Genomic DNA, 25,042 nt, shown 5'->3' on the forward strand with positions numbered 1-25,042 from the left:
TAGTACTATACTAGGTACTAGTACTACTAGATGGTAGTACTATTTTTGAAACGTGATGCGGGAAAGCCTGCACTTGTTCCATCCTAGGGTTGGCAATACAAGAACACAGCTCCAAGCATGACGATAAAAGCATGATGTGACAATCTATACGTGCGGTTCCAGGTTTACGGATTTATCGGAAAAAATCCGAAAAACATGCTCCCTCCTAGCAGTTAAAGCAATTCGGAATTAATTCGAAAAACTCTGCTCTTGACGGTTCCAGTATTCCAGAGTTCAAGAAAAGTCGTGCCCTAACGACTGGTAGAAGGGGTATGCTTCTTTTTGTTCCAAGATGACTTAGCATTGCGAGTTACTATCCCCTGCGACAAGGAAGGGTGGAACTCTTGAGGCAAATCCACTATATGTGGCAGATGGGACGTTCCCAGGTTATTTTTTCCCCAAGGGAGAGGGGCAAAGTGCTTCCAGGGAGGGGGGCAAGCGTGCAATTGCTGCGGGCAAGCGTGCTCGTGTCGCCGGATGATCGTGGTACAGATGTGGTATGCCTACAAGTACGCAGCCTTAGTACGAAACACCCAGAGGTACGCTTCTGCAATGCATTGCCTCGTTCCTTTTGGGAGTACGACGTTTCACAGCGGCCGCATTGTCTCTGAATTTTCTGGAAATAACATCCGAAAAACGATTTCCCGAGTATGCCTGCAATTAAACTCCGAAAATCCGGAAGCCTACCTATACTTGCTTAGAGTGGAAATCATGGGACCAGTGTTTTCACAATCTGTACGTCCCCTGCAGTTCAATGTGTTCTTATAAGCTGTTAGAGCTACGACAGATAGGGAAGTGGCGATGACAAACCCCAATCGTCATCAGTAAAATAAAGTGCCGCTGTTAGTGACGGGGAACGACCCTTCGAAATGCTATAGACAGATGCCTCTGATGTACTACGTTACTGCAAAAGAAAAGTTTACACCAAAGCTATACTGAGGGGTGTACCGTTGTACTGTGTCAGGATAATATCAGGCATCTCGTATACTGCCGACTATCGTGCGATCTTCGAAACAACGAAAGAAGAATCGCTGAAGAAGTAGTACAGAATCGCTGTTTGCTATTCTTACTTTCAATCTTATCAGCAATCGAAAACTACAAAATATAATAAAATCCAGTAATCCAGTTCTCAACCCATTTGCCTCATGCCTTCAGAATGCAGGCATTTACGAAAACGAAGTTATGAAGACAGGCACTACAAGCACTTATGAACCGGATTCATGAACGTTCCTTTGGCACAGTCAAAGGCTTTCGCGAAACCTTCGAAATGCCGGAGGGGTCCATTCACCTTATACCAAGCGGGACTCTCGTCAGATTGAGTCATATACTTGTCTAAGTACATTGGGTTATTATATTCGCAGTATCCCAGGGCGTAGTAGATGAAGAACAACTTCTCCGTGCTGAACAGCGGAGCCTCCTTCATCCAGAAACTTTCATTCAGGGACAACTGCATGAAGGCCACGAAAGCGGGTCGAATTGCCAGGTAATCGAACAGGTCCATCAGGGATGTAGCGTCCGAATTTAGGGTCAGTTTAGAAAAGGGCGACGTCAGGACCGCGTAGTCCAGTCGCAGACAGCCTCTTGCGTTCTCCAGAGTGGAGACAGGGTCTGTGTCACCCGTTTTGAAGTAGAAGTTGTACGCCCACGTGTAAACAAACTGGTAGAGGGTTCGGTAGACGCGTGTAGCCACGCGAGGCACGTGCAAGCGTCGGACGGATTCGTCATTCGGCAGCCGAAAGTCAAAAACAGGAAGAGGAATTTCCATCTGTCGGAATGGTGGTTCCAGAGACGGAAAAGCTCGCAGGAACCCTCGCTTCCAGCCAGTGATTGGGAGCCGACCAGTTCTCGTTCCGTGTTTCTTTCGGACAGCTTCTTGTAGCCAGGAGAAATAAAAGTCATTGAGGGGACGAACGGGACTTCCAGTGTACATTTTATCGACGTATTTCTTGCGAAACTCCTTGCTGAAGAGTGCCTGCGGTACCAGAGGTTCCCAACTTATCTTCGCCAGTCTCTCGAGCAAGCTGTTCTTGAAAGTACGAGAGAAGGTACTCTCGCTCGAAAGAAATTCGTGGAACGCGTTCCTCAGGTCGTTGAGTAGGAGTCCTTGAAGGGTATCGTAGCCAACTAGGTGCAGGCTCTCGTCGTAGGCGAGCAACATTGGCACGTACGGTTCAAACCGGTCCAGGAACCGAATGCAGTAGTGAACGTCTGGCTGGTACGGAGCGAACGGCGGGTGTGCGGCGTACCCCAACGATGCGAGGTCTCGACGTAGCGTGCCGTCATGTATTAGAGGCGATAGAGCCATCACGACACGAAATACGATGTAGTTTAAAATGTCGGACTTCCTCGGTGGCGTCGGAGTATCGTTGAAACTTAGTAGGTAATCTGGGCTAGACACTCTCACCTCTCCGTTGGACTTGACTGTGACATGTTCATCAAATGCTCGTTCCAAGATCGTTTTCCAAACGATTAGCTTATTGTCGGGAAGATCCGTCGCCACCTGTCTTTTGCACCTCTTCAAAACGCATTCGTTCAAATGACTAGCGGGAGCCTTCCTCCTCGCAAGTTCGACTTCGAACAAAGCGACGTCTGTGTCAGCGAACTTATCCATCCACTTCATTACCGAAGTAAAAGCGGTCGTGAGAAATTCGAACGACTTGAGTGGCCCTTGAAAGTTGCCGATGAGGAGGTCGGGCTCGCCGATGACAGGCACGGAATTTGATGTACCCTCGAGTACGGAAAAGTGGAAGAGACTGTCCAGGCCCAGGTAACGATACAAGGCACCGATTCTGGCCGATACGTCCTCTTGCGACATCTTTAACAGGTGCGTGCGGAGGTACGGCCAGTTCTGCACCCGCATCAGGTACAGAAGGTTGTCTCTCATAGCACCGAAGAGAGTCTGATGTGGGTGGACACAGGTATCGAAAACTAGTTTGGCCGTTGACATAGCTGACTGTGCATTATGGAGGATGTTCCCAACCAGATCGCTGTACTGGAACAAGAGATCGTCATCGACGGAAGTCTTTGCTTCTTCAGAATATGGCTTGTGGAGATTTCTCCAGTTAGAACAGACATACAGGTAGAAGTCGTCGCACGGGTCGAAAGAGCTGTTCAATGAGTTTAGAACAGATCGGGCCTCACGACTACAAGCCTGCGTTCTGCAGCCTTGGCCCGATGTTGGCGTCAGGGAGGATGCGATCACATCGCTGTCCTGTACCTCATCCGGGATTTCTTGCCCAACGCTGAACGGGAGGGCGTCGAGACGACTTGGAAGGAACGGGTAAGCAATGAAGGCAAACGATCCCATTACTAACATTGCAAAGGCGGTGAGCACAACCCAGTAGGCTACGTGGTCAACAAGCCATGAACATTGACTGCCCGCACTAGAAAATACTATGCGCTTTTCAGACGTATGCATCGTACGATTTCCAAAAATTCGAACATCATCAACATTATCTTCTTCTTCTTCTTCTACCAATGATATAATGGCCGTGAGCCAAGGGAGATTGGCCAGGACAAAAGGGGCGTGAGGTGTTTGTTTATGTCTGTGCAGTAATGATGGGGACTTATCTTCTTCACAGATACTGGCCAAGCATATTCTTCTTCTTCCTCGCAAAAGATGGTCGTGAGCAACTAAGGGAGATTGGCCAGGACGATTGGGTGGAATTACATCTATGTGACCGTGATCATATGTAAGGCCCATAACAGCGTAAATGTAGTGTCAACTGACGTATCTGCGAGCATATAAGAGTATGTATGTATTTGGGAATGTGTACGTGAATGTGTGAGAGAGGATGGAGAAGGCGTCTAAAAGTGGTTCGAGAGAAGGATGCAAGATACCAGACCTACTGCCACAGACCTATTGCACTGCGCGGTCAAGTTCAGACAATATGTTGTTACCACACGTGTTTATTTGTACGGATAAAACGGACGCACGATGTAGATTTCAGTGACGAAGGTATGTGCGCAGTGACGTGCAAAAAGGACGAAAGGAATACGAGACCCAGTCAAGAACATGATGTTACAAGTGGCTGGAGTCAGAGAGATGTACTTACATAAGTATCTCCTTCCGCACTGTTAGATACATTATAAATACGGTGGTTGCTTCTGTGCAGTTTGTCTCCATTCTTTTCGTTCGCGCCTCTGAAAGGCTTCAGATTATTTGCAGTTCGAAAATCAGCCCTTCTAATTACGGCGGTCGCCACGCAAGCTACGGTTCCACTTGAGAATGCATAGAACAGGCGGCGTGGTATCACGTCGGATACTTCCAAGACCGCCACTTGCGGCGCTGTCGCGACAGAGCAGCGCGACCCCTTTAGGTGCCGCACGGTGCAGGACACTGCAGACCAGGAGGACTACGCCGGCTTAGCTGAGAGGGAGTGGGAACAGACACCGGAAAGACACGCGCTACCCACATGCGAAAGCTGTCCTGCTTCCAAAAGCGCATAAGCACACCACGGACGAACATCATGTGCCAATACAAATCTTTCGACAAACAGCACCACAAATTACTTCCATAGTCAGACATTTGTCCACGTACAAGTTAAACGTGGATTCTAGTTTAGATCTCAGTACTCCTCACACTTCCATATAGTTGAAAACACATTTACACATACACACACACACATACATTGAGCTCGTTACTAGAAATACTGATACCATTAGTATTCATTTAATTGCTGAATAGTTTTGAGTGTTCCTAATTACGTGTTCATTGTTTATGCGTACTATTCACTCATTTCTTCAAGCTCTTGTTCCATTTCGATTTCAGCGGGCGTATACTTGCTGGGGAGCATAGCATCAGACATTGCTGTCTCGCGCAGCTTGCTAATCAGAATGCGGTTTTGTCGGAACGGGGATATTGGAACGATGCTGAGAGTGAGATCCTTCTCGCCAAGATAGATGACCTGAAGGATGTTCTGGATGCTGTCTCTATCGAGCCGTATCCCGTCCACTTGCGTTACGACATCCCCCGGAAACAATAGCTTGTGGTTAGTCGGCGCTGTGTCCACTCGCTGGGAGTAAGAGAGGAGCAGATACGATTACAATGGGGGGCTCAGAAATCTACTACATACTGTAAACGGTATGAGTTGCCTACATAAAGTAGACCGAATATCAATAATTTAGGGAACAATGATAACACAAACATCGCAACTTGAGGCCTTGTGATTGTCCCTTCTATGTTGTTCCAGCCTCAGAACATCAGTTCACAGAATTCTGAAGTGGCCTGACCAGGCCACTCCCAGGCCAGGCGGTGACCTCCAAGGCACGAGCGTGGCTTCCTTTATGTCCAATGCAATGTGGGTGGCCCGTCGAAAGCAACTGTTGTGACCACGCCACGTTTGTCACGTAACAAGCAGATCCTGCAGGCTAGCTTTCACAAACTGCTGCTAGCTTTTTACGTGCGAGCCACAAAATACTATCTCTCAAACCAGAAGAGGACACAGCATGCATACCGAAAGAACGTAGACTTTGATAGTCTTCTTGTCTCGCTCGTCCCACGTGTTGGCGTCGATGATCCCCAGACCGTAAGGGTTGTTCCCTCCGCAGGTGTAACTACCGCCGCCCTGCAGAACGACGGTGTCCTTGGGCACTGTCCGGAGGATGGACAGCATGTCCTGTCTAGTGGACAACATGCGGTACGCGCTTGATGCCATCACAGAGAGCACCATCTGATCTGTGGTGTTGTGGATCATGTCGCGCACTTTCTCCAAAGACAGGTCTGCCACTGAAGTACCGTTCACAGACATGATCACGTCCAGAGGAAGCAGGTGCGATCTGTCCGCAGGACCATTCCGAGTCACCGTCTGAAAGTTGTCCAATATATTTGTTCTGAAGCCAAGATTCACCTACACCGAATATGTGAAAGGCCAACGTATACGAAGCCGTCTCAGTTTGACTCAGTTGATGTTTAGGTTGGCCTTTTGTTGATGTGGTCTTTCGAAAGGGAGGTGTACAGGTACGTCTCCCATATGCGTTGGGCAAATACGTCAGGAAAGGTTAGCAGTACATTTCTCTGAGTTGTATTATCTGCTGACTTCATGCAAAGCCACATCACTGCAAATATCAAAGCGCTATCCTTGCTCTCTCACCTTCTGGCAATCACCGACAAGTAACCGACGATTACCTCGACGTAGATGAAGTCGTTGTTGTCTTCTCCCGTTATGACGCGCAGAGTGAAGCCATAGCCCCAGTACCTGAATAATTTCTTTTTCCGGTAGATGATGATATCAATCTTTTCGGCTAGTGACCGTCGACTGGCCTTATCATCCGTACCTGGGAAGCATTTTACTTTCTTTCAAATGACACTGCATATCCCAGGTTAGCAGCCGATGCCAAACAGCACGCGCATTATGAACGCCATGTTTTGCTGCTCTGTTCCCGACTGTGATTGGCCTACAGGCGGCAAAGCCCAGTCACGCCATCTATGCCCCCGGTAGCTATTGCGTGTAGTGCTAGAAAGCTTCCGCAACACAGCATAATTGAAAATTTGAAATTTGAATTTGTTCAGTAATCAATAGAGGTAAACGAATCGAGCGCAGCATATACTGCTCGGTGGTCACATAGGCGCAAAGCGACGCGCCGTAAGAAAAATCGGCGTCATTGAATCGGGCACATGGGGTTAACAAGGGTGCCCCCCCCCCCTTCCAAAGGGATCGTGTGTCGTCATTGCACATGCCCGGAACCCAAACAGTCTTGCGCAGTGACCCCTTTTTGGGCCCCCGCGCACTGGCAACTTACCACCAGCCTTGACGGAGTGACCTGGTTTGTGAAAATTGTAGTCGACTCCGGAGGATGCTTCACCACTCGTCTCCATGAATGTGTTGGTGGCATTGACTTGCGTCCCGCTCACCTTCACCTGAAAGCAAGACCGCTCTCTGAAGGAACAGAAGGTAAAACAAGTCAAGGTGGGTACTATACCATGGTCATGAGTTTCTTGAAAGACGGAGAAACAAAGCAAAGCAGTGGCTTCTGATTGTCGCCACCGATGTCGGTCATCTCGTCGATCTGCTGATATTCACGTTTGTCGTCGGAGTCGGCATTTATCGTGAAATCGCGATCAACGTCTTCATTCACCAGTTCCTGGATGGACGGAATGTCGCACAAGTCCTTCTTCTTTGACAGCTGATTCCAGTCAAAGTCGTCGAAGAACTGATGTGTCTTGAGGTCGGCGTAGCTCTTGGATCCCAGGCGCTGGACCGGATTCTTCTTCAGCATTCTGTAGGCCATATCCTTTGCAGGTGTGGTAGCCGAGTGCGGGTGCTCGTCGTTACGCGGCCACTTGAGCGGAGAAGAAACGATCTTGTCACGAAGGGTTTGCTTAGTCTTCCCTCGGAATGGGACGCGACCGGTCATCAATTTATACATGACAATCCCAGAAGACCACCAGTCTACAGCACGACCTGAAAAGGACAACATAGAGCATTGAAGTGTAACTCACGAAAGGACGGTACTCTAGTGCGGGAACTGGTTTAATGAACGTTAAGGAACAGGTACGCGCAGAGACGCAGGTACAATCGCCATCTTCCACCTACTACCATAGGGCATCGGTCCTTGTTGTGAAGGGGCTCATTATTTCATTCCCCGCATCACCACTAGCAATGGGGTACAGTATCGCCCTTGGCTATAAAACTCCCCATTCGCCATCTTGTAATAAACTTGTTAGGGGCATAAAGGGGCGCTGACTATGCGCATGTGGCAGAACTGACGCAAAGAGAATGCTTACCGTAAGGTCTTCGCTTGAGTATTTCCGGAGCCATGTAGGGGATCGTTCCTGCAGACTCACCGTCGTTGAACTCAAATGGCGTTCGTCTGAAGTAGCCCCGCAATGGCCTCTTTGAAACTGCCAAGGGTGCACATGATGGTAATGATAAATATCGCGCTTGCCCATAGAACAACAAGGTAAACGTACTGTCCCCCTATTATAATTTCCCCCTTTGATTTGCTCAATAAGCCTCTACCTGACAAACGTCATCATGACGTTGGTAGAGAGACCGAAACCAAAACAGATCGGAAGGGGAAACCTGGGCTCCACGAATGAGCAATTGCTCGCTGAAAGAAAGTAGGACCAGAGGTGGCGTCCCTTTCAGAGACCATCGCATTCCCCTCAAGACCGTGGCTTTCAGGCGCGACCTAATGTTCGCCACTAGCTTTGAACGTAGTTCAACCCTACCAAACTCGTGGCGCTGTCGAACATTATGACGTCATTTGTTTACAAACAGGTAGAGGTCTATACGTTGAGAGTTCTCCTTTCTAAAGGCTTACAGAAAAAGGCGCCTTCAATATACGAAGGTTAGGCCAAAAGGATCCTCAGCCTATTACTTCGCAAAGTTGCATCATTTTTTTACTTGAAAGCTGATGATAGATTCCATAAAAATGTCTTACAGTGAGCGTTGCATATCTTCGTGGTGTCGAAGTCAATAACCTTCACACGACCACCAGGTATGATGAGCATGCTGGAACAGACGTCAACGTTGCAGCAAACGCAATGAGCCATTGGGAACTATCCGCAAAAGGTGCGCACAGTTCTACGCTAATTGATGACAGGCGACATGGTGAAAAAGCAGGAAAAAGCATACCAAGGTATGCACTGTGTATGTAAGATAATATAATGTTTGTCTCACTTTGAAACCTTTATATCCCGATGTAGAAATCCTCGCAAGTGCAAATGCTCCAGGGCCAGGATGAGCTGGGCCATTATTATCTGGACGGCGTCGATTTCCAAGAACTGTTCCTTGGTTACCACACGCATAAGGTCCACGCCAGGAATGTACTCCATGATGGTAACATAGGCCTCCTAACCAGTCATATGAAAGGTTTTAAACGAATGCGTAGTTCCAATAATGGTGACACGATGGTTTCTAACCGCAGACCTCATAAATGTCGCATAGTCACGATTTCGGAATCAATAATTCTACGTACCACCACGCAAAAGCAGCAGTAGTACTTGACTAGAAATGGGTTCCTGATAACAGACGCCACCACCACCTTGTCCATGGCCGCCTGCTTGTGCTTGCTGAACCGATCCGTAGCCACTAGTTTCACGGTACACGTTAAATTACCAGGCTTGAACCTCGCCAGGTACACCGCACTGCAAGAATGCATAGCGTAAAGTAGCGAACCGAGAGTTCGAACCCAAGACTGACCCAAAGCCACCAGCTCCCAACAACTTGAGGCTCTCGAAGTCTCCCATCTTCGGTATAAACGATGAAAACGGAGGCTGTTCGGGAAATGATATCTGCAACATGTCGACTTTTTACGATACAGGCCTCTAATCACGACACTAGACTGCGTGAGTTCTTTACGCCTATCTCACCCTTTCCAGTTTGTTCACTATAGCATCACCGATCCCCACCCAGTCTGTAACAGGGACTTCAGCGATCTTCTCCAGGGACGTGGCCATTTCGCCGACTATAATAATCAGCTTTCGGATAGTGTGGCCCAGGACTTTCGCGTTATCCGGGTTCTTTTTTGTGCACTGCGTGTACCACACTTAAGTATGTACAGATGAAGGCAATGACGTCAAGGCGCAAGCTCTTCTGAACTGGCGCTCATAAGGGTTCCTTAGTGCAATAGCGGTTTGCTCACCATTATGTGCAGGGCATGAAGGTTTTCGACCATGTCTCGTACATCCTGATAATCGATGACCTGCTTGTTGAGCTTGAGCAGGCACTCCTGGGCGTGAAGCATTACTTCCTCCTTGCAGAAGTGAGCCAGGGGATCGCACTGCAAGGACGTGTTGCTCTCGCGCTTTATAAAGAACTCTAGTAGCACTGAAGCAGTCTTTGGAACCTACGTGGTTGACATTCATTTCGGTGAAAATTTCGCAGGCGAAAGCAAATGTGAATTCACTGACTGCTCGGTACCGGATGGTTTCCAGCGTCTCTGAGCTACATACCTTTGGGAACATGGTGACTAACATCTTGGCGGATGTCCTGCGCTTCTCCACCACTGAAACAAACAACCGCCAAAAATATCAGCAAATTACGAAGAGTCATTCGTTTGCGACCCAATGTACGAAGACCTCACGCGTTTGATCTTTTCCTGTCATCCTGTCTTCATTGATGGGGTCAGGGCTGGACATTGTGACCGTGAAGAAGACAGCAGCAACACAGCTGGGTTGTCGGAGTTACACTGCACGGGAACGCGGACTAGTTCGTTCTCTAAGAATGTGCCAGTACGAGATCAAGAATTGTTGCACGCGGTAGGAGGAGCAAGCACTCGTGACCTGTGCGACGACGCCTACTTTGAATCTCCTCGCGCCAAGAAGTACTCCTGTTGATAGTCTTAAACAAAATTTTGGCCTAGGAGAAGATACTGCTTGCAAATTACCATTCTGTGTAGTTCTAAGATATATCAGGTTCAAAATAATGCAATGACAGCTAAGTGCAAGGAGTTGATGTGCAATGTCACGGCACTGTTGCAACAGCGTGAACTTTATGGTTCGAATTTTATTGAAAAGTCGTGATGGTGAGACTACCCCCCCCCCCCCCCCCATTTCTTCCGTGTCACGTCGTTATCCATTTGTAATATAACATAACTGCTGGTCATAAAGATGGGGCCCGGGATTTTGTGCACAAAATCTTTAACGTGGACTACCGCCTTTCAGCAGAACTAGGTTCGCGGTATTGAGCCTTTCGGTGAGTTGATTCACTCTGACGCGGTCCGTTAGATATCCCCATTGGGTACGTTTGGCGTTGAAATCGTCACCAATTATTATGGTACCGGGCAGATACCGAGAAAGCTGGTTAAGGTGGAGATTGGAAATCTGGATTGTTGCTATCTGTATATGGACACTATTACACTGAATGAAGGAAAAACGGGTAGGAACACTTTATTACAATTAAGATGAACAAGGCTTTCGTGCAGAGTCTGCACGAAAGCCTTGTTCTTCTTAATTGTAATAAAGTGTTCCTACCCGTTTTTCCTTCACTCAGTGTAATCACAGTTAATTGGACTTTGGCGTTGCTTTTCACTTTGTATTGTATTGTTATGGACACTATTGTTATTTCACGAGTTTCCTTTTCAATTTTATAGGCTGCCAGTTCTATGTTTGTGGTGCTGAGATGTGACAGGTCGACTGCGGCTTGTCTCAATCTTCTGTGTCGTGGCGGATCCAGACCCTGGGTAGTGGGGGGAGGGGAGAGAGGGCAATCCAATGTACAATTTTTTTATATCCCACTTATAAGCTTTTTGGCTTCCTCCTGATTGTGTTTTGTCTGTGGAAGTTGTAATAAAGCATCGTTTTTCGTCAAAAAAAAAAAAAAAACTGATGTTTGGGGGCCATCGCCCCCCCCCCCCCCCCCCACGCCACACACACCTCCGTGGATCGGCCACTGCATACCCAAGAGCGTCCATCTTGTTGCATTTTTTGGGCACAGTAAGCGACATATGGTGAGAAGCGGAAGTTGCTATCATGCTTTCGGATGTAATTAGAGCGTCGTACTGCTCTTTGGTGACTTGTGCGAGCAGGGAGGTCTAGTTTTCATTGAGAGATCGACACAGAACGAGAGTGAGACGGCGTCGTATTTTGCTCTTTAGTGACTTGTGCGAGCGGGGAGGTCTACAGTTCTTTTTGTGCAGTTTTCTCAGTGAGGCTTCAACCACCTTCCACTCCCGAACGGAAACCTCTGCCACTCTTGTACAGCTGTTCGATTTCCGATAAGTTTCGATCGATCCAAAACTGGCAACTTAAACTCGGCAATCTCACTTTTACTTTTGCTGCCGTGAACATGTAAAACGCAACAGAGCAGAGCTGATAATGAATGCCCAATGACCCCGAGTCCTCAGGCTGCCAAAAGCGGGAACAAAGCATGGAATATGAGTCACAAGCTGACGACAACAACAGCGCGCACAAACTCAGGAGAGCGTCCTGTCTCCCAAAACTGCCGAAAGCCATGGTGCGCCTAGGGGTACGGGTCGGATGTTTTAGAGCAGTCTCATCTAGGATTCCAATTACCAATCCAGTCCAAGGGCACAATGCAAAATGGCGGTTTCAAAGTTGCCACTGCAGTTCGAAAATAGTGGCGTTGGTACATCTTCGCGGGGGGTTTTGGTCCAGAAAAACAGTCTCACAATGTATTGATCCCATGTAGCAAAAGTCACCGTTCCGTGTGGGAGCCTGAAGTATCGAACAAGTCCGCATAATCGGCATCCGAAATATCGGTTGGCTACTGTATTATGAGGTGTTGGTTGCTGTCAGCTGACACATTGAAGCAGATGCAAATGTCACGTAATGTCAGTGTAAATATTGTCACCAAGGCACTTGTTCCCATATAGCAATCAGAATTCTTCCTGCCATGGCAGTAAGACATGCTAAATTTTTCTTTTATTGGAAACAAAGGAGACACCTTCAACATCGTTGGAGTGAGAATTCGATACCAACAGACAGGATTAGCTGTACTGTGTATGCTGTAGTACTGCTTGCGACACGGTTGTCTGAGATCAGCACCGATTGTGAGAACGACACAGCACGAGAGAAAACGAGAGTGAAACAGCGATGAAGAGTTGAAACAATGAGGGAAGCAACGGTGTGGGCTAGTTGGTACATACTGACACAAAAAACTGGGCAGAGCCAGGACTATGAGATAAGCATTTCCTGTGGCAAGACCTATGTGGGCCAAACTGAACGATGTGTTAATGACAGATTCCGGGAACATGCCAGGTCACTCACTACACACACGGGAAGCAACCTAGCCATTCATTGCCGTGATTGAAGACACACGTGTGTTAGGACGATATCGGAATAACAGGACCAGCGAAATCTTCGGAGCTATTAAAATTCATATAGAGGTGATAACAGTATGAGCATGCCTTCTATTAACCTCCTTTCCCACGAGATCCGGTATGTCAACCACTAACTTGTTCCTTCCCAATAAACCGCAGAGCTTCCTTTGTCTACTCACGTCCTGTCTCTGCGCTGTTTCTTTTTTTTTTTTTTTTGTGACAAACCATGAGGGGAACGTGGTGGAGAGTCTTCGCTTGTGCAATATCATCGTAACCGCAATTTGCAACTGTGCACGGGAAATGTAGGTCTACTCCATGCGAACAAGAGCGAATGAAGCAAGGGGCACTCGAAAAGCCCCATTCGAAGCCGTCTTTCACCAGCTGTTGGTACCAGAGGCTTGGCCGAGAGGATAAAAGTATCAGCTCATTGGTGATACCTTCAAGCTCGTGCTGGTGTCCGAATCTTACCACCGTCTGCGTTGTCTCGTTTTTTCCTCCGGGAAAGACATTCTAAACTTGGGCCGGTACGGTTTCCCTTGAAGACGAACCAGGACGCATACTGAGCCCTCGTATCCCACTCCTGCCTGCTGTCCCCCTCTGTAGCCATAGCCACAGTTGCTTTGCGGCGCAAACACGCGGAATAAAAAACAGCTGTTTGCCATGGATTTGCCCGCGAAAAACTTCACACCCACATCTTACTTCGAGTAATATCCGTACAGTAGTCCGTACAGTTCCGAACAGGTTCGTCTGCTCCTGTTTAAAACGGTTCACAAATTCAGTGAAAGAAAACTGCGAGCCTATCGCGCTATACGCGCTTCAGGACGAAGAATTCGCGGTGCTCCCATGAACCGTAATTCGGACCCGCACGAAGCTCACCCGCATCTGCACAGGACGACAGAAAGTTTTCGTCCACCCTTCGGACGTTGGTAAGCACATCCTTTACGCTACATATTGTAGTCAATCAGTTATCGTTATCAATTCGGCTCGGGACAAGTATCTGCCGTTGTAGCCAGCAAGACAGCGTCATGATGTATACGCATCTAGGGGCTGCTGACTAGGATGTTGCCTATACGGGCCAAGACAAATACTGCAGACCATTTTAAGAGCACGCTGTCGATTCACAGGTGTGCAGGGTTACTTCACGCCAAATTGTGTTGGCGCACTATTCGGAGCTATAGCAGAGGGGACTGGAGGGAGTGGGAACTGGGCCGTTGGAGTGGGCTGGACCGTTGCTATTCAGTGGCACGTTCACGCGCAAATACAAATCTTTCGACAGACAGCGCCGAGAATTACTTCGTTTGTCCACGTGCAAGTTGACAATCTATTCTAGTTCAGATCTCATCACTCGCACTTTCATAGTTGAGAACACAATACACATATAGATAATGATACCGAATCATTTATTGCTTCATAGTTTCAAGTGTTCATAATTACGTGTTCATTGTTTATGTATACTGTTCTTGGCTCGTTTCTTCGAACTCCTTTTCAATTTGAGCGGGAGTAGACTTGCTGGGGAGTAGAGCGTCAGACATTGCTGTCTCCCGCAGCTTGTTAAGGAGGATTGGGTTCTGTCGGAATGGGGATATTGGAATGATATTGAGAGTGAGGTCCTTCTCGCCAAGATAGATGACCTGAAGGATGTTTTGAATGGTGCCACTGTCGAGCCGTATTCCGTCCACCTGCGTCACGACATCCCCCGGAAACAACAGCTTGTTGTTAGTGGGCGCTGTGTCCACGCGCTGAGAAAGAAAGGAACAAATACGGCGGCGATCACAATAGGTTAATAAATCGACAACACATTGTATACAGTATGAGTTGCCTACATAAAAACAGATCGAGTGTCAATAAATTAGGAAAACATCGTGACATGGTGAATAGGCCTCTACCCGAGAAACGTCTGCCACGTGCTGTCCCGTTGCAAGCAGCTCTGTTGCAACTATGCCGCGCTTGTCACGTAACAAGCTGTACAGGTCCCGACAAAAGTTTACGGAACACGCGAGCGGTGTATTTTCTCCTCGGTACGACACCCTAGCGGCAAGCGGAAGCTGGCGAAATCAGACCAGTCCACTGCCTCAGAGGGGTGGCAGACTCCGCTCTTGGACACACACAGCGGTAGTTTCGGTATGATTACTGTTGTATGTGCCCATGTGCACCCAAAGTGAGTTGGATTTTACTGCTGTGCTCGCCAGCAACAGGTGATTCAACGATTGTTGAGACAGGGAGCTCGCCGCTATCATCGTGATAACAAGGATGAATCATGGTGGCAACACTTTACGGTGCATTGCTTTTATTGGAAAGCCGTGATATGTAGACAAGAGAAAAATATATCTTGTAAACAGTTACTTTATTATCGACGACGCGTGACGAGCTGATAAAAAATTGAACTCTGGCATTGATAATCGATTGATTAATAAACAACTGATGTTGAGTCACGAGTTGTTGACGAGCACAACAGTTAAATCGCAGTCGTCCACCCCTCTGAGGCAGTGAACTGGCCTGATTTCGCCAGCTTCCGCTTGCCGCTAGGGTGTCGTACCGAGGAGAAAATACACCGCTCGCATGTTCCGTAAACTTTTGTCGCGACCTGTACTAACAGCTGTCTCTACGTGCGAACCACACGATACCAAGCATCAAGTCTGAAGAGGACACAGCGTGCATACCGAAAGGACGTAGACTTTGACAGTCTTCTTGTCTCGCTCGTCCCAGGTGCTGGCGTCGATGATCCCCAGACCGTACGGGTTGCTCCCTCCGCAGGTGTAACTACCGCCGCCCTGCAGAACGACGCTGTCCCTGGGCACTGTGCGTAGGATGGATAGCATGTCCTGTCTAGTGGTCAACATGCGGTAGACGCTCGATGCCATCACAGAAACGACCATCTGATCCGTGGTGTTGTGGATCATGTCGCGCACTTTCTCCAAAGACAGGTCTGCCACTGAAGTACCGTTCACAAACATGATCACGTCCAGAGGAAGCAGCTGCGCTCTGTCCGCGGGACCGTTTCGCGTCACCGTCTGAAAGGTGTCCAAAATATTTGTTCTGAAGCCAAGATTCACCTGCTCTGAAAGTGTGGCAGGCTAACGCGTACGACGTAGTCTCCGGGTCAGCTTGAGGGATATCAGACATTCAAGGCTCAGTCAAGTTTTATGTTGGCCTCTTGCTGATGTGGTCTTTTGCTAGGTAAGTACACAAGTACGTCTCACATTATATCCGTTGAGCAGGCACGTAGGCAAAGACTAGGAGTACATTTTTTGTATTATCATCGTTGTATACACAAAAGCCGTATCAATTTAAATATCAGCGTCGTCGTCGTCTCAGCCGTTTGGACGATGTTATTGAATATTCAGTTTCTCAATCGCCTTCTGGCAATCACCGACAACTGCATGACCGACTATTACCTCGACGTAGATGAAGTCGCTGCTGTCTTCTCCCGTTATGACGCGCAGAGTGAAGCCATAGCCCCAGTACCTGAATAGTTTCTTCTTCCGGTAGATGATGATATCAATCTTTTCGGCTAGTGACCTTCGGCTGACCCTGTCGTCCATACCTGAGAAGCATGCATCTTTAAAATGACGCACAGCACACGCATTATGAACGTCATGTTTCATTGGTCTGTCCCCGACGCGAAAGACCTGCAGGCGGCATTAGCTAATCTGGAGAGCCAGGAGCCTCAGCTGTGCACCGGTGGCAATACATGTACTGTGAGAAAGGCTCCATAACAGATCATAATCGAAAGTTCGGTGCACACATATGCCCGAGGCAATTTGAAATGAGTGTCCAATAATTAGTCGAGGTAGGAATCGAGCGCTGTATCTGCTGTTCAGTGGTGACACAGCCCCTGAGTTCCCCCTTAAGAGTTCCAAAGAGACCATGAGTCCTCATTGCGCATGCCCAGTGCGCAGTGACTTTTTTTGCCCCCAAGCACTCGGGTGAGTGCTACAGACCCACAGTGATTATGCATTTTACATCTGGCGACCTACCACTAGCCTTGACGGAGTGACCTGGTTTGTGAAAATTGTAGTCGACTCCGGAGGATTTTTCACCGCTCATCTCCATGAATATCTTTGTGGCATTGACTTGAGTCCCGCTCACCTTCACCTGAAAGCAAGACCACTCTCTGAAAGAAGAGAAAGTAAAACAAGTCAAGATGGGTACTATACCATGGTCATGAGTTTCTTGAAAGATGGAGAAACAAAGCAAAGCAGCGGCTTCTGACTCTCGCCACTGATGTCGGTCATTTCTTCGATCTGCTGATGCTCACGTCTGTCATCAGAGTCGGGATTTATTGACAGATCGCGATCAGCGTCTTCCTTGATCAGTTCCTGGATGGACGGAATGTCACACAATTCCTTCTTCTGGTACAACTGATTCCAGTCGAAGCCGTCGAAGAACTGATGTGTCTTGAGGTCGTCGTAGTTCTTGGATCCCAGGCGCTGAACCGGATTCTTCTTCAGCATCCTGTAGGCCATATCCTTGGCAGGTGTGGTAGCCGAGTGCGGGTGCTCGTCGCGACGCGGCCACTTGAGCGGAGAAGAAACGATCTTGTCACGAAGGGTTTGCTTAGTCTTCCCTCGGAATGGGACGCGGCCGGTCATCATTTTATACATGACGATCCCGGAAGACCACCAGTCTACAGCACGCCCTGAAAGGACGAACAGTGTAGCTGTAACAAAAGGATTGTACGCTAGTGCGGGAACTGGTTTAATGGACGTACGTAAAGGAGCACGTACGCGCAGGTTTGCATGTACAGGTGCCTTCTTCCAACACCCCCCTCACTCCGTAGTAAAGTAACCCTTGATGACACCCACGTGTCCTACACTTGGTGGCAGAGGCTGGGTTAAGGCGTCTGCAGTCATTTCGACAGGTTGGCAATATTGTAAGTCTATATGCGGGAGCACCATAATAAATAAATGAATAAAATAAACAAACACGATTTTGAGGTCAAGTCCCTTAAATGATGGTGGCGCCGTTGGTTGTCCTCATCTAAGCCTGGACATTGTCGGTCCGAAATTTGCCAGCAGTTGCCGCAACCGCAGAATTTCCCGAGACCCGCGCGCTGGCCAGAAATGTACTCCACCTCTACCCAAGAACCACATGTCTCGGCTCCTGTAACTGTACCCCTGATAGAAGTGTGTGATTCTTACTGTATATACAGGCAACCGTGTGCTTTCTGAAAGTTCAGCGTCCCAAAATGGTATTAGCACTACGTGGAGTGAGTTGGGACGTCACCGAGCGATATCCAAACCTGTGTCTCGTCATCTACTGCCTGCGTGCAGCCGGCCACTGCACGCCATTGGGCATGGACGTACACCAGGATCCTCGCATGTACTAGCGTGGAAAGTCGGGGTAGTCGATATTCTGACATGGTGGCATAACAGCAGCAAGACAAAACAAGGGCAGTAAGGACAGCATAGAGGCCGACCGCTGACTCTCGCAATAAATCCACCATGTCACCATGTCCATGCATGGTTGTTATTTGGATGAGAGCATCTGGTGTAGGCACACCCATATCAGCTGTCTACAGTCATGAATATCCTTATGAGACACATGCATATCAGAAAATATGAAAATATGAGAAATATCAGAAAACAAAAAATGCTTGAGGCAAGTTGACTCTCCCCACTGCACTCACTACGGCGCTAAGATCTAGAGCACATTCTTCATTGCCCACACTACCAACCTTCCCGAACCGTACTCTCCGGATCCCTTAACGAGCTAGACTCTCACAAAATTGCTTGGTCCCTGGCCACGTCCAGCCCACCAACGTTCTGCCCTCAAAGCTCTCTTCACCTTTCTGGATACCATAGGACTTCGATCCTTATTGTGAAGGGGCTCATTATTTCATTCCCCGCATCACCAGCAATGGGGTAGAGTATCGCCCCTGTCGATGAAACTCCCCATTCATCTAGAGTTGTTGTTGTTGTTCAGAAAATATTATCAAACCACTAGAGGTGTTGGGGGCATAAAGGGACGCTGACTATGCGCATGTTGCAGAGTTGACGCGAACGGACAATGCTTACCGTAAGGTCTTCGCTTGAGTATTTCCGGAGCCATGTAGGGGATCGTTCCTGCAGATTCACCGTCGTTGAACTCGAATGGGGTTCGTCTGAAGTAGCCCCGCAATGGCCTCTTTGAAACTGCCAAAGGTGCATATGACGGTAATGATAAATATCGCACTTGCCCATAAAACAAATTGCTGTTTAAATTATAATGTTTGCTCAATCAGTTGAGAGTACTCCTTTCGCTGACAGAAAGAGAGGGGTCTTATTTTTATTTATTTATTTATTTATTTATTTATTTTCAACAATACTGCAGGCCTTAAAGGGCACATGCAGGAGTGAATACAAGAGGTTGAAGGTATACATTGGCAACATCGAACTACATCATAACACAGTATATAAGCTCTGCAATTCAACTTTTAAAATGTAGCACTGTTTGCTGTTGAGAAGGAATCATCAGAGGCGAACGCGCAAAGCGGTAAATTGTTCGTCCTCAATAGTCCGGGGAAAGAAAGAGTATTTATATCTATTAGCGCGTGCAAAGATATGTGTTAATGAATGCTGATGGGAATGACTTGTTGTCCTCGAAGTTAATGGACAAATATAACTGGATGGACTAATGCCTAATCTCCCGAAATAGAGACCGCATAAACATAAGCCGAGCAAGTTTACGTCGGTGCTTCTGTACTGGAAGTCCAGACCTACGCAAGAGATCAGTTACAGAGACTCCTCTCTCATATCGGTTATATATAAATCTAAGCGCTAGTTTCTGTACCTTTTCAAGTTTCTCCACATCCTTTTTCACATAGGGATCCCATACAATATTAGCATAGTCTAGGAATGGAAGAATAATTGTCTTATAAGCTAATACAGTAGCTTTAAATCCATAGTTGTATGCTTGAGACGCCTTCTAAGGACACCAAGTTTTTGGCGAGCCATCGAAGTTATATTGTCTATGTGTCTAGACCACTTTAAGTCACTGGTAATTGTGACCCCAAGATATTTGTTGTGATTTACTTTAGCAAGGACGGTTCCATCAATTGCGTATGCGAACTCCAAGGGATACTTTTTACTCGTAACGGTCATGGAGACAGTTTTGTCAATGTTAATCATCATGTCCCACGTGTCACACCATGATTTCACCATAGATAATGCATGATTCAACCGTTCTTGATCACTACTGGAATCAATTGCAGTGTATAGGACGCAATCGTCCGCAAACATGCGCGCAGCGATACTTCTGAACCTAGGAAGTCTGCCAGATCATAGATATAAATCAAGAACAACAATGGGCCCAAAACTGACCCTTGTGGGGCCCCTGAAGTCACATCCAAAATTTCGGATCGGTTCTTTTCAATTTCTACGTATTGTCTACGACGAGATAAGTAGGCCTCAATCCAGCGTAAGAGGTTTACTGCTGGGATACCAAGACGCTGTAACTTTAGCAGAAGTTTACCATGAGACACCTTATCAAAAGCTTTAGCATAATCTAGATATATCACGTCAACCTGTCCCGCTTTGTCTAGAATCTTTGCGAAATCATGAACAGTAATTACTAATTGAGTAATTGTAGACAAGCCCTGCCGAAAACCGTGCTGACATGGTGTAAGGATATTATTTGCCTCAAGAAAACTTATGTTTCGGGACACTACATGTTCTATAAGTTTACAGGGGATGCAGGTCAGCGATATAGGACGGTAGTTGCTCACAAGTGACCGGTCACCCTTTTTAAAAACTGGAACACGCGAAGTCCGCCACTCATAAGGAATGTTACAACCGGACAGAGATACTCTGAAGATTTCTGTTAAAAATTTTGCCACGCACTCTGCGTACCTTCTCAAAAACGAATGTACAACTTTACGAATTTTACGAATGTACAACTAAAGGGACCCTGAACCCATTATATCACGAAATTGTATCATTTTTTACTTGAAGAAAGCTGATGATAAGATTCCATAAAAATGTCTTACAGTGCGCGTTGCATATCTTAGTGGTGTCGAAGTCGATGACCTTCACACGTCCGCCAGGCATAATGAGCATGCTGGAACATACGTCAACGTTGTAGCAAACACAATCGCACATTCGGAATTGTTGCGAAATGGCGCTCAGTTCTACGCTCGTTGGTGTCAGGAAACAAGGTAGCAAAGCAACATAGCAAGATGGGCACTTTGTACGTGTACACTGTCAATTCCATGAGTATTCCAATTTCGTTCCATGAGTATCTGTTTCTCTGCGTGCAGCCATAGAAGCCATCTTAATATGCAATTTTGAATTTCAAACACGTCTAGTGTCACTTACTTGTTTCTTTAATGGCTTTTTTCCCCTCATTATAATTCACTGGCTTGCACTGTGACATTGAGGAGTGCTCAGTCCCCCTCCCAGGTGTATATCGCTCGCTGAGCGACCCCTGGTTTGCCAATTCCGAACGATGCGCAGCTACCCAGAGCTGACGAGCCGCAAACACGGCGAAACATGTGTCCTCTGGTGCTGTGGCATCGTTCCATGAGTATTTGTTTCTCTGCGTGCAGCCATAGAAGCCATCTTAATCTGTAATTTTGAATTTCAAACACGTCTAGTGTCATTTACTTGTTTCTGTAATGGCTTTTTTCCCTCGATATGTATATATATATATATATATATACACATATATATAAGGGGGAAAAAATAGCAGGAGCTCTTTGGCTGCACGTGTAGCATACGTTTGCAAGTCAAACGTCGCCATGCCAGTACTGGACAGCTGTTTCGGCCTTATTGGGCCACATCAGCAGTACGCAGGCAGGCCACCATTGAGCGGATGGCGTCAGAAGGTCTCGTAACACGTGATACGTGACCTTATTCCTGACCCTCTCTGACCTTCTGACGCCTTCTGCCTGCGTACTGCTGATGAGGCCAAAGAAGGCCTAAACAGCTGTCCAGTACTGTCCAGTATATATATATAATGCTGTCTCACTTTGAAACCTTGATATCCCGATGCAGAAATCCTCGCAGGTGCAAATGCTCCAGGGCCAGGATGAGCTGGGCCATTATTATCTGGACGGCGTCGATTTCCAGGAACTGGTCCTTGGTTACCACACGCATAAGGTCCACGCCAGGAATGTATTCCATGATGGTAACATAGGCCTCCTAACCAGTCATATGAAAGGTTTTAAACAGATGCGTAGCTCGAATTCCGCATACCTTCACGCAAAAACAGCAGTAGTACTTGACCAGAAATGGGTTCCTGATAACAGACGCCACCACCTTGTCCATGGCCGCCTGCTTAAACTTGCTGAATCGATCCGTAGCCACCAGTTTCACGGTAGAGTTGAAATTACCAGGCTTGAACCTCGCCAAGTACACCGCACTGCGAGAATGCATAAACAGTAAGCGTAAAGTAGCGAACCAGCTCAAAACTGACCCGAAGCCACCAGCTCCCAACAACTTGAGGCTCTCGAAGTCTCTCATCTTCGGTATAAACGATGAAAACGGGGGCTGTTCGGGAAATGATATCTGTAACATGTCGACTTATTATGTTACAGGCCTTCAATAACAACACTAGACTGGGTAAGTTCTTTACGCCTATCTCACCCTTTCCAGTTTGTTCACTATAGCATCACCGATCCCTAGCCAGTCTGTGATAGGTACTTCAGCAATCTTCTCCAGGGTCGCGGCCAGTTCACCGATGATGATAATCAGCTTTCGGATAATGTGGCCCAGGGCTTTCGCGTTATCCGGGTTCTTTTTCGTACACTACAGGTACCACACTTACGTATGAACAGATGAAGCCAACGACATGAAGCAGCTAGCGCTTCTAAACTGGTGCTCGATAAGAGTTCCTTACTGCAATAGTGGTTTGCTCACCATCATGTGCAGGGCATGAAGGTTCTCGATCATGTCTCGTACATCCTGATAATCGATGACCTGCTTGTTGAGCCTGAGCAGGCACTCCTGGGCGTGAAGCACTACTTCCTCCTGGCAGAAGTGAGCCAGGGGATCGCGCTGCAAGGAGGTGTTGCTCTCGCGCTTTATGAAGAACTCTAGCAACACTGTAGCAGTCTTGGGAACCTACGTGGTAGACATCCATTTGGGCGAAAATTTAGCAGGTGTTAGCATATGTGAATTCACCGGGTAGTTTCAAGCGTCTAAAGGCTAACCTACGTACAGAGCTATACATACCTTTGGGAACATGCTGACCAACATCTTGGCCGATGTCTTCCGTTTCTCCACCACTGAAATTAGCGAAGATACGCCAAAAATATCAGCAAATTACGAAGAATCAATCGTTCTCGACGCAATGTATGGAGACCTAAATCATCCTCACGTGCTTTGTCTTTTCCTGTCATCCTGCCTTCACTCTTGTGGTCAGGGCTGGACATTGTGGCCGAGAAGAAGACAGCAGCAACACAGCTGCACGGAACGCGGACTAGTTCGTCCTTTAGGAATGTACTGGCATGCGAACAAGAACTGTTGCACGCGGTAAGAGGCGCAGGCACACGTGACCTGTGCGACGATGTCTAATTTGAATCTCCTCGTGCCAAGAAGTACTCCTGTTGACAGTCTTGAACAAAATTATTGCCTAACAGAAGATACTACTTGTAAATTATTATTACTCCATGTAGTTACTTATTCCATGTAGTTCTAAGATATGCCGATTCAAAATAATGCGATGACAGATAACGGCAACTCAAAACTAGGCAGCAAGGAGTTGATGTGGAATATCACAGGACTGTTGCAGTAACGTGAACTCTACGCTTCGAACCCTATTGAAGAGTCATGAAGGCGAGGCTATCCCCTTCCACTTTTTCCGCGTCACGTCGTCGTGCCTTTGTAATATAACACAACTGTAGTATATAACAGCATCGAGACATTTTTAATAATAATTGGGGGTTTACGTCGCAAGACAACTGAGATCATGAGCGACGCCACAGCGGTCGGTCTGTGGATTGCTTTTGCCAACCTGAGGGTTCTTTAACGTGCGATGAAAGCTCATCACACGGCACCCCGTATTTAGCGTCCCTCGCGGAAGACAGCGTGCCTAAACAACTTGTACCCCGCACCCGCAAAGTTGCTGGCATCCTCGGCCGGGTTCGAACCTGCGACCTCGGGATCAGAAGGCGAACACGCTACCAACTGAGCCACCGAGGCCGGTATCAAGACATTTGTTGACTGTGGCGTATACACTTTCTACCACTCTCGAACAATGTCTTGCACGCTTTCAAGGCTTGTGCGTGCGAGGCTCCGTGCCTCTCACAAGGTCCTCGCGTTTCGTCCCAAAGTTTTTCACAGTTTGCATCATTTCTGAACTGGCAGTACAGGTTGACAGGCAGCATTACGTTTCCTTCCACGGCAAGATTCAGGACGTCAATTGTGCTTAAATCTCATTCAGTTGAGCATTCTCCACTTTTCGGAGGCTTTGCTTCGTTTCGTTTCCGTACTTGCTCGTTTGCATTGATTCAGTTTACGGATCGGAATCCATAATGGAAGTCCCGAGGCTAGCAAGTAACTGGGACGGACGCAAATAAGCATGTCGAGTTCTGTCTATACGACTCCTCAATTGTCTTCAAGAACTCGTATGGGTACTATGGAACGATGTTCATATTTTTGGCTATTTGCTTCCGATCGATTTGTGATACTACTTTCTTCTCGAACATAAGACGTCCGCGTCGGAAATGTCAGTAAAGGTACATATATTCGTGTCGACGTTATTCCAGCGCCACGCATATTGTACTGGAGTACAAAAACGGTGATCCCGAGTGACAAGACAAAATAAGTCATTTTTCAACAAATCAAACAATGTCCTTCCCCTCTGTTAACTTAGGTACCAACCATCAAAGGTGCTGAGTACATGCAGGATGTTGCTGATGACCAGAAATGACCCATAAACACGAACGAACCCGTAGTTTACCATGACCAGAGAAGCCTAAACTTGGACTATATATTATACAAAAGAGAGGACAAAGACTGCATCCGCGTTGTCCGTCATGCTTTGTCGTTATGGATTCTTCAAGATCACGTGCCATTAGACTTACACCCATTCCTCATGATTCTCAAACTGCACGCGCATGAAAGTCCTTTTAAACGAAGGACATTCGTTTGTGGGTGACGTAGCCTGCCTTTTGCAGAGTCACCCATAGAATGAGGATAAAAGCCTTAGCTATTTTATAAAACGAACACTGTTAGCAAGCAGCAGTGAATTTGGCCCGACATGTTTGGGCAGCACTGTGACACTGCTGAGTAGACGTGCATCGGTATGACAGAACACCCTTAGAGACAGCCCTTTTCACATACACTGCACACCAGCT

The 25,042-nt window shown here is 47.4% G+C and overlaps 3 protein-coding genes and 1 long non-coding RNA gene across 4 annotated transcripts; 1 reads left to right on the top strand and 3 right to left on the bottom strand.

The window, feature by feature from the left end:
* Positions 1-1,234: 1,234 nt before the first annotated feature.
* Positions 1,235-3,346, bottom strand: LOC135398683 (membrane metallo-endopeptidase-like 1). Its single transcript, XM_064630067.1, has one exon. It carries the CDS (start codon positions 3,344-3,346, stop codon positions 1,235-1,237), a length of 2,112 nt encoding a protein of 703 aa, XP_064486137.1.
* A 1,343-nt stretch (positions 3,347-4,689) lies between these two features.
* On the bottom strand, positions 4,690-10,327 carry LOC135396937 (microtubule-associated serine/threonine-protein kinase 2-like). Its single transcript, XM_064628180.1, has 14 exons — positions 10,069-10,327; positions 9,938-9,990; positions 9,628-9,831; positions 9,356-9,517; positions 9,186-9,277; positions 8,962-9,130; positions 8,664-8,836; positions 8,425-8,495; positions 7,766-7,882; positions 6,961-7,442; positions 6,781-6,898; positions 6,167-6,315; positions 5,496-5,846; positions 4,690-5,054 (listed from the first exon to the last, which is right to left on the bottom strand). Exons 1-14 carry the CDS (start codon positions 10,121-10,123, stop codon positions 4,767-4,769), a joined length of 2,484 nt encoding a protein of 827 aa, XP_064484250.1. The 5' UTR covers positions 10,124-10,327; the 3' UTR covers positions 4,690-4,766.
* On the top strand, positions 6,928-11,208 carry LOC135396938 (uncharacterized). The gene is made up of 4 exons (XR_010423566.1): positions 6,928-6,947; positions 8,427-8,622; positions 8,690-8,822; positions 11,077-11,208. It is a non-coding gene; the product is annotated as an uncharacterized LOC135396938 (long non-coding RNA).
* A 2,940-nt stretch (positions 11,209-14,148) lies between these two features.
* LOC135396939 (microtubule-associated serine/threonine-protein kinase 2-like) lies at positions 14,149-25,041 on the bottom strand. The gene is made up of 14 exons (XM_064628181.1): positions 23,062-25,041; positions 22,917-22,969; positions 22,602-22,805; positions 22,329-22,490; positions 22,159-22,250; positions 21,939-22,104; positions 21,712-21,884; positions 20,732-20,802; positions 18,783-18,899; positions 16,923-17,404; positions 16,743-16,860; positions 16,161-16,309; positions 15,426-15,776; positions 14,149-14,504 (listed from the first exon to the last, which is right to left on the bottom strand). Exons 1-14 carry the CDS (start codon positions 23,114-23,116, stop codon positions 14,211-14,213), a joined length of 2,487 nt encoding a protein of 828 aa, XP_064484251.1. The 5' UTR covers positions 23,117-25,041; the 3' UTR covers positions 14,149-14,210.
* Position 25,042: the final 1 nt, after the last annotated feature.

This window comes from Ornithodoros turicata, chromosome 6 (assembly GCF_037126465.1).
Source record: "Ornithodoros turicata isolate Travis chromosome 6, ASM3712646v1, whole genome shotgun sequence".
Classification (NCBI taxonomy): domain Eukaryota; kingdom Metazoa; phylum Arthropoda; class Arachnida; order Ixodida; family Argasidae; genus Ornithodoros; species Ornithodoros turicata.

Bases quoted from the DNA above. Each gene is read 5' to 3' on its own strand.
- LOC135398683 (XM_064630067.1), bottom strand. From the start codon at position 3,346: ATGGGATCGTTTGCCTTCATTGCTTACCCGTTCCTTCCAAGTCGTCTC.
- LOC135396937 (XM_064628180.1), bottom strand. From the start codon at position 10,123: ATGTCCAGCCCTGACCCCATCAATGAAGACAGGATGACAGGAAAAGAT. The intron at 9,832-9,937 runs GTATGTAGCTCA...TCAACCACGTAG, and splicing joins TAGTCACCATGTTCCCAAAG to GTTCCAAAGACTGCTTCAGT. The intron at 7,443-7,765 runs GTAAGCATTCTC...TGTCCTTTTCAG, and splicing joins ACTCAAGCGAAGACCTTACG to GTCGTGCTGTAGACTGGTGG.
- LOC135396939 (XM_064628181.1), bottom strand. From the start codon at position 23,116: ATGTCCAGCCCTGACCACAAGAGTGAAGGCAGGATGACAGGAAAAGAC. The intron at 22,105-22,158 runs GTCAGTTTTGAG...GCATTCTCGCAG, and splicing joins TTGGGAGCTGGTGGCTTCGG to TGCGGTGTACTTGGCGAGGT. The intron at 21,885-21,938 runs GTATGCGGAATT...ATGACTGGTTAG, and splicing joins ACTGCTGTTTTTGCGTGAAG to GAGGCCTATGTTACCATCAT.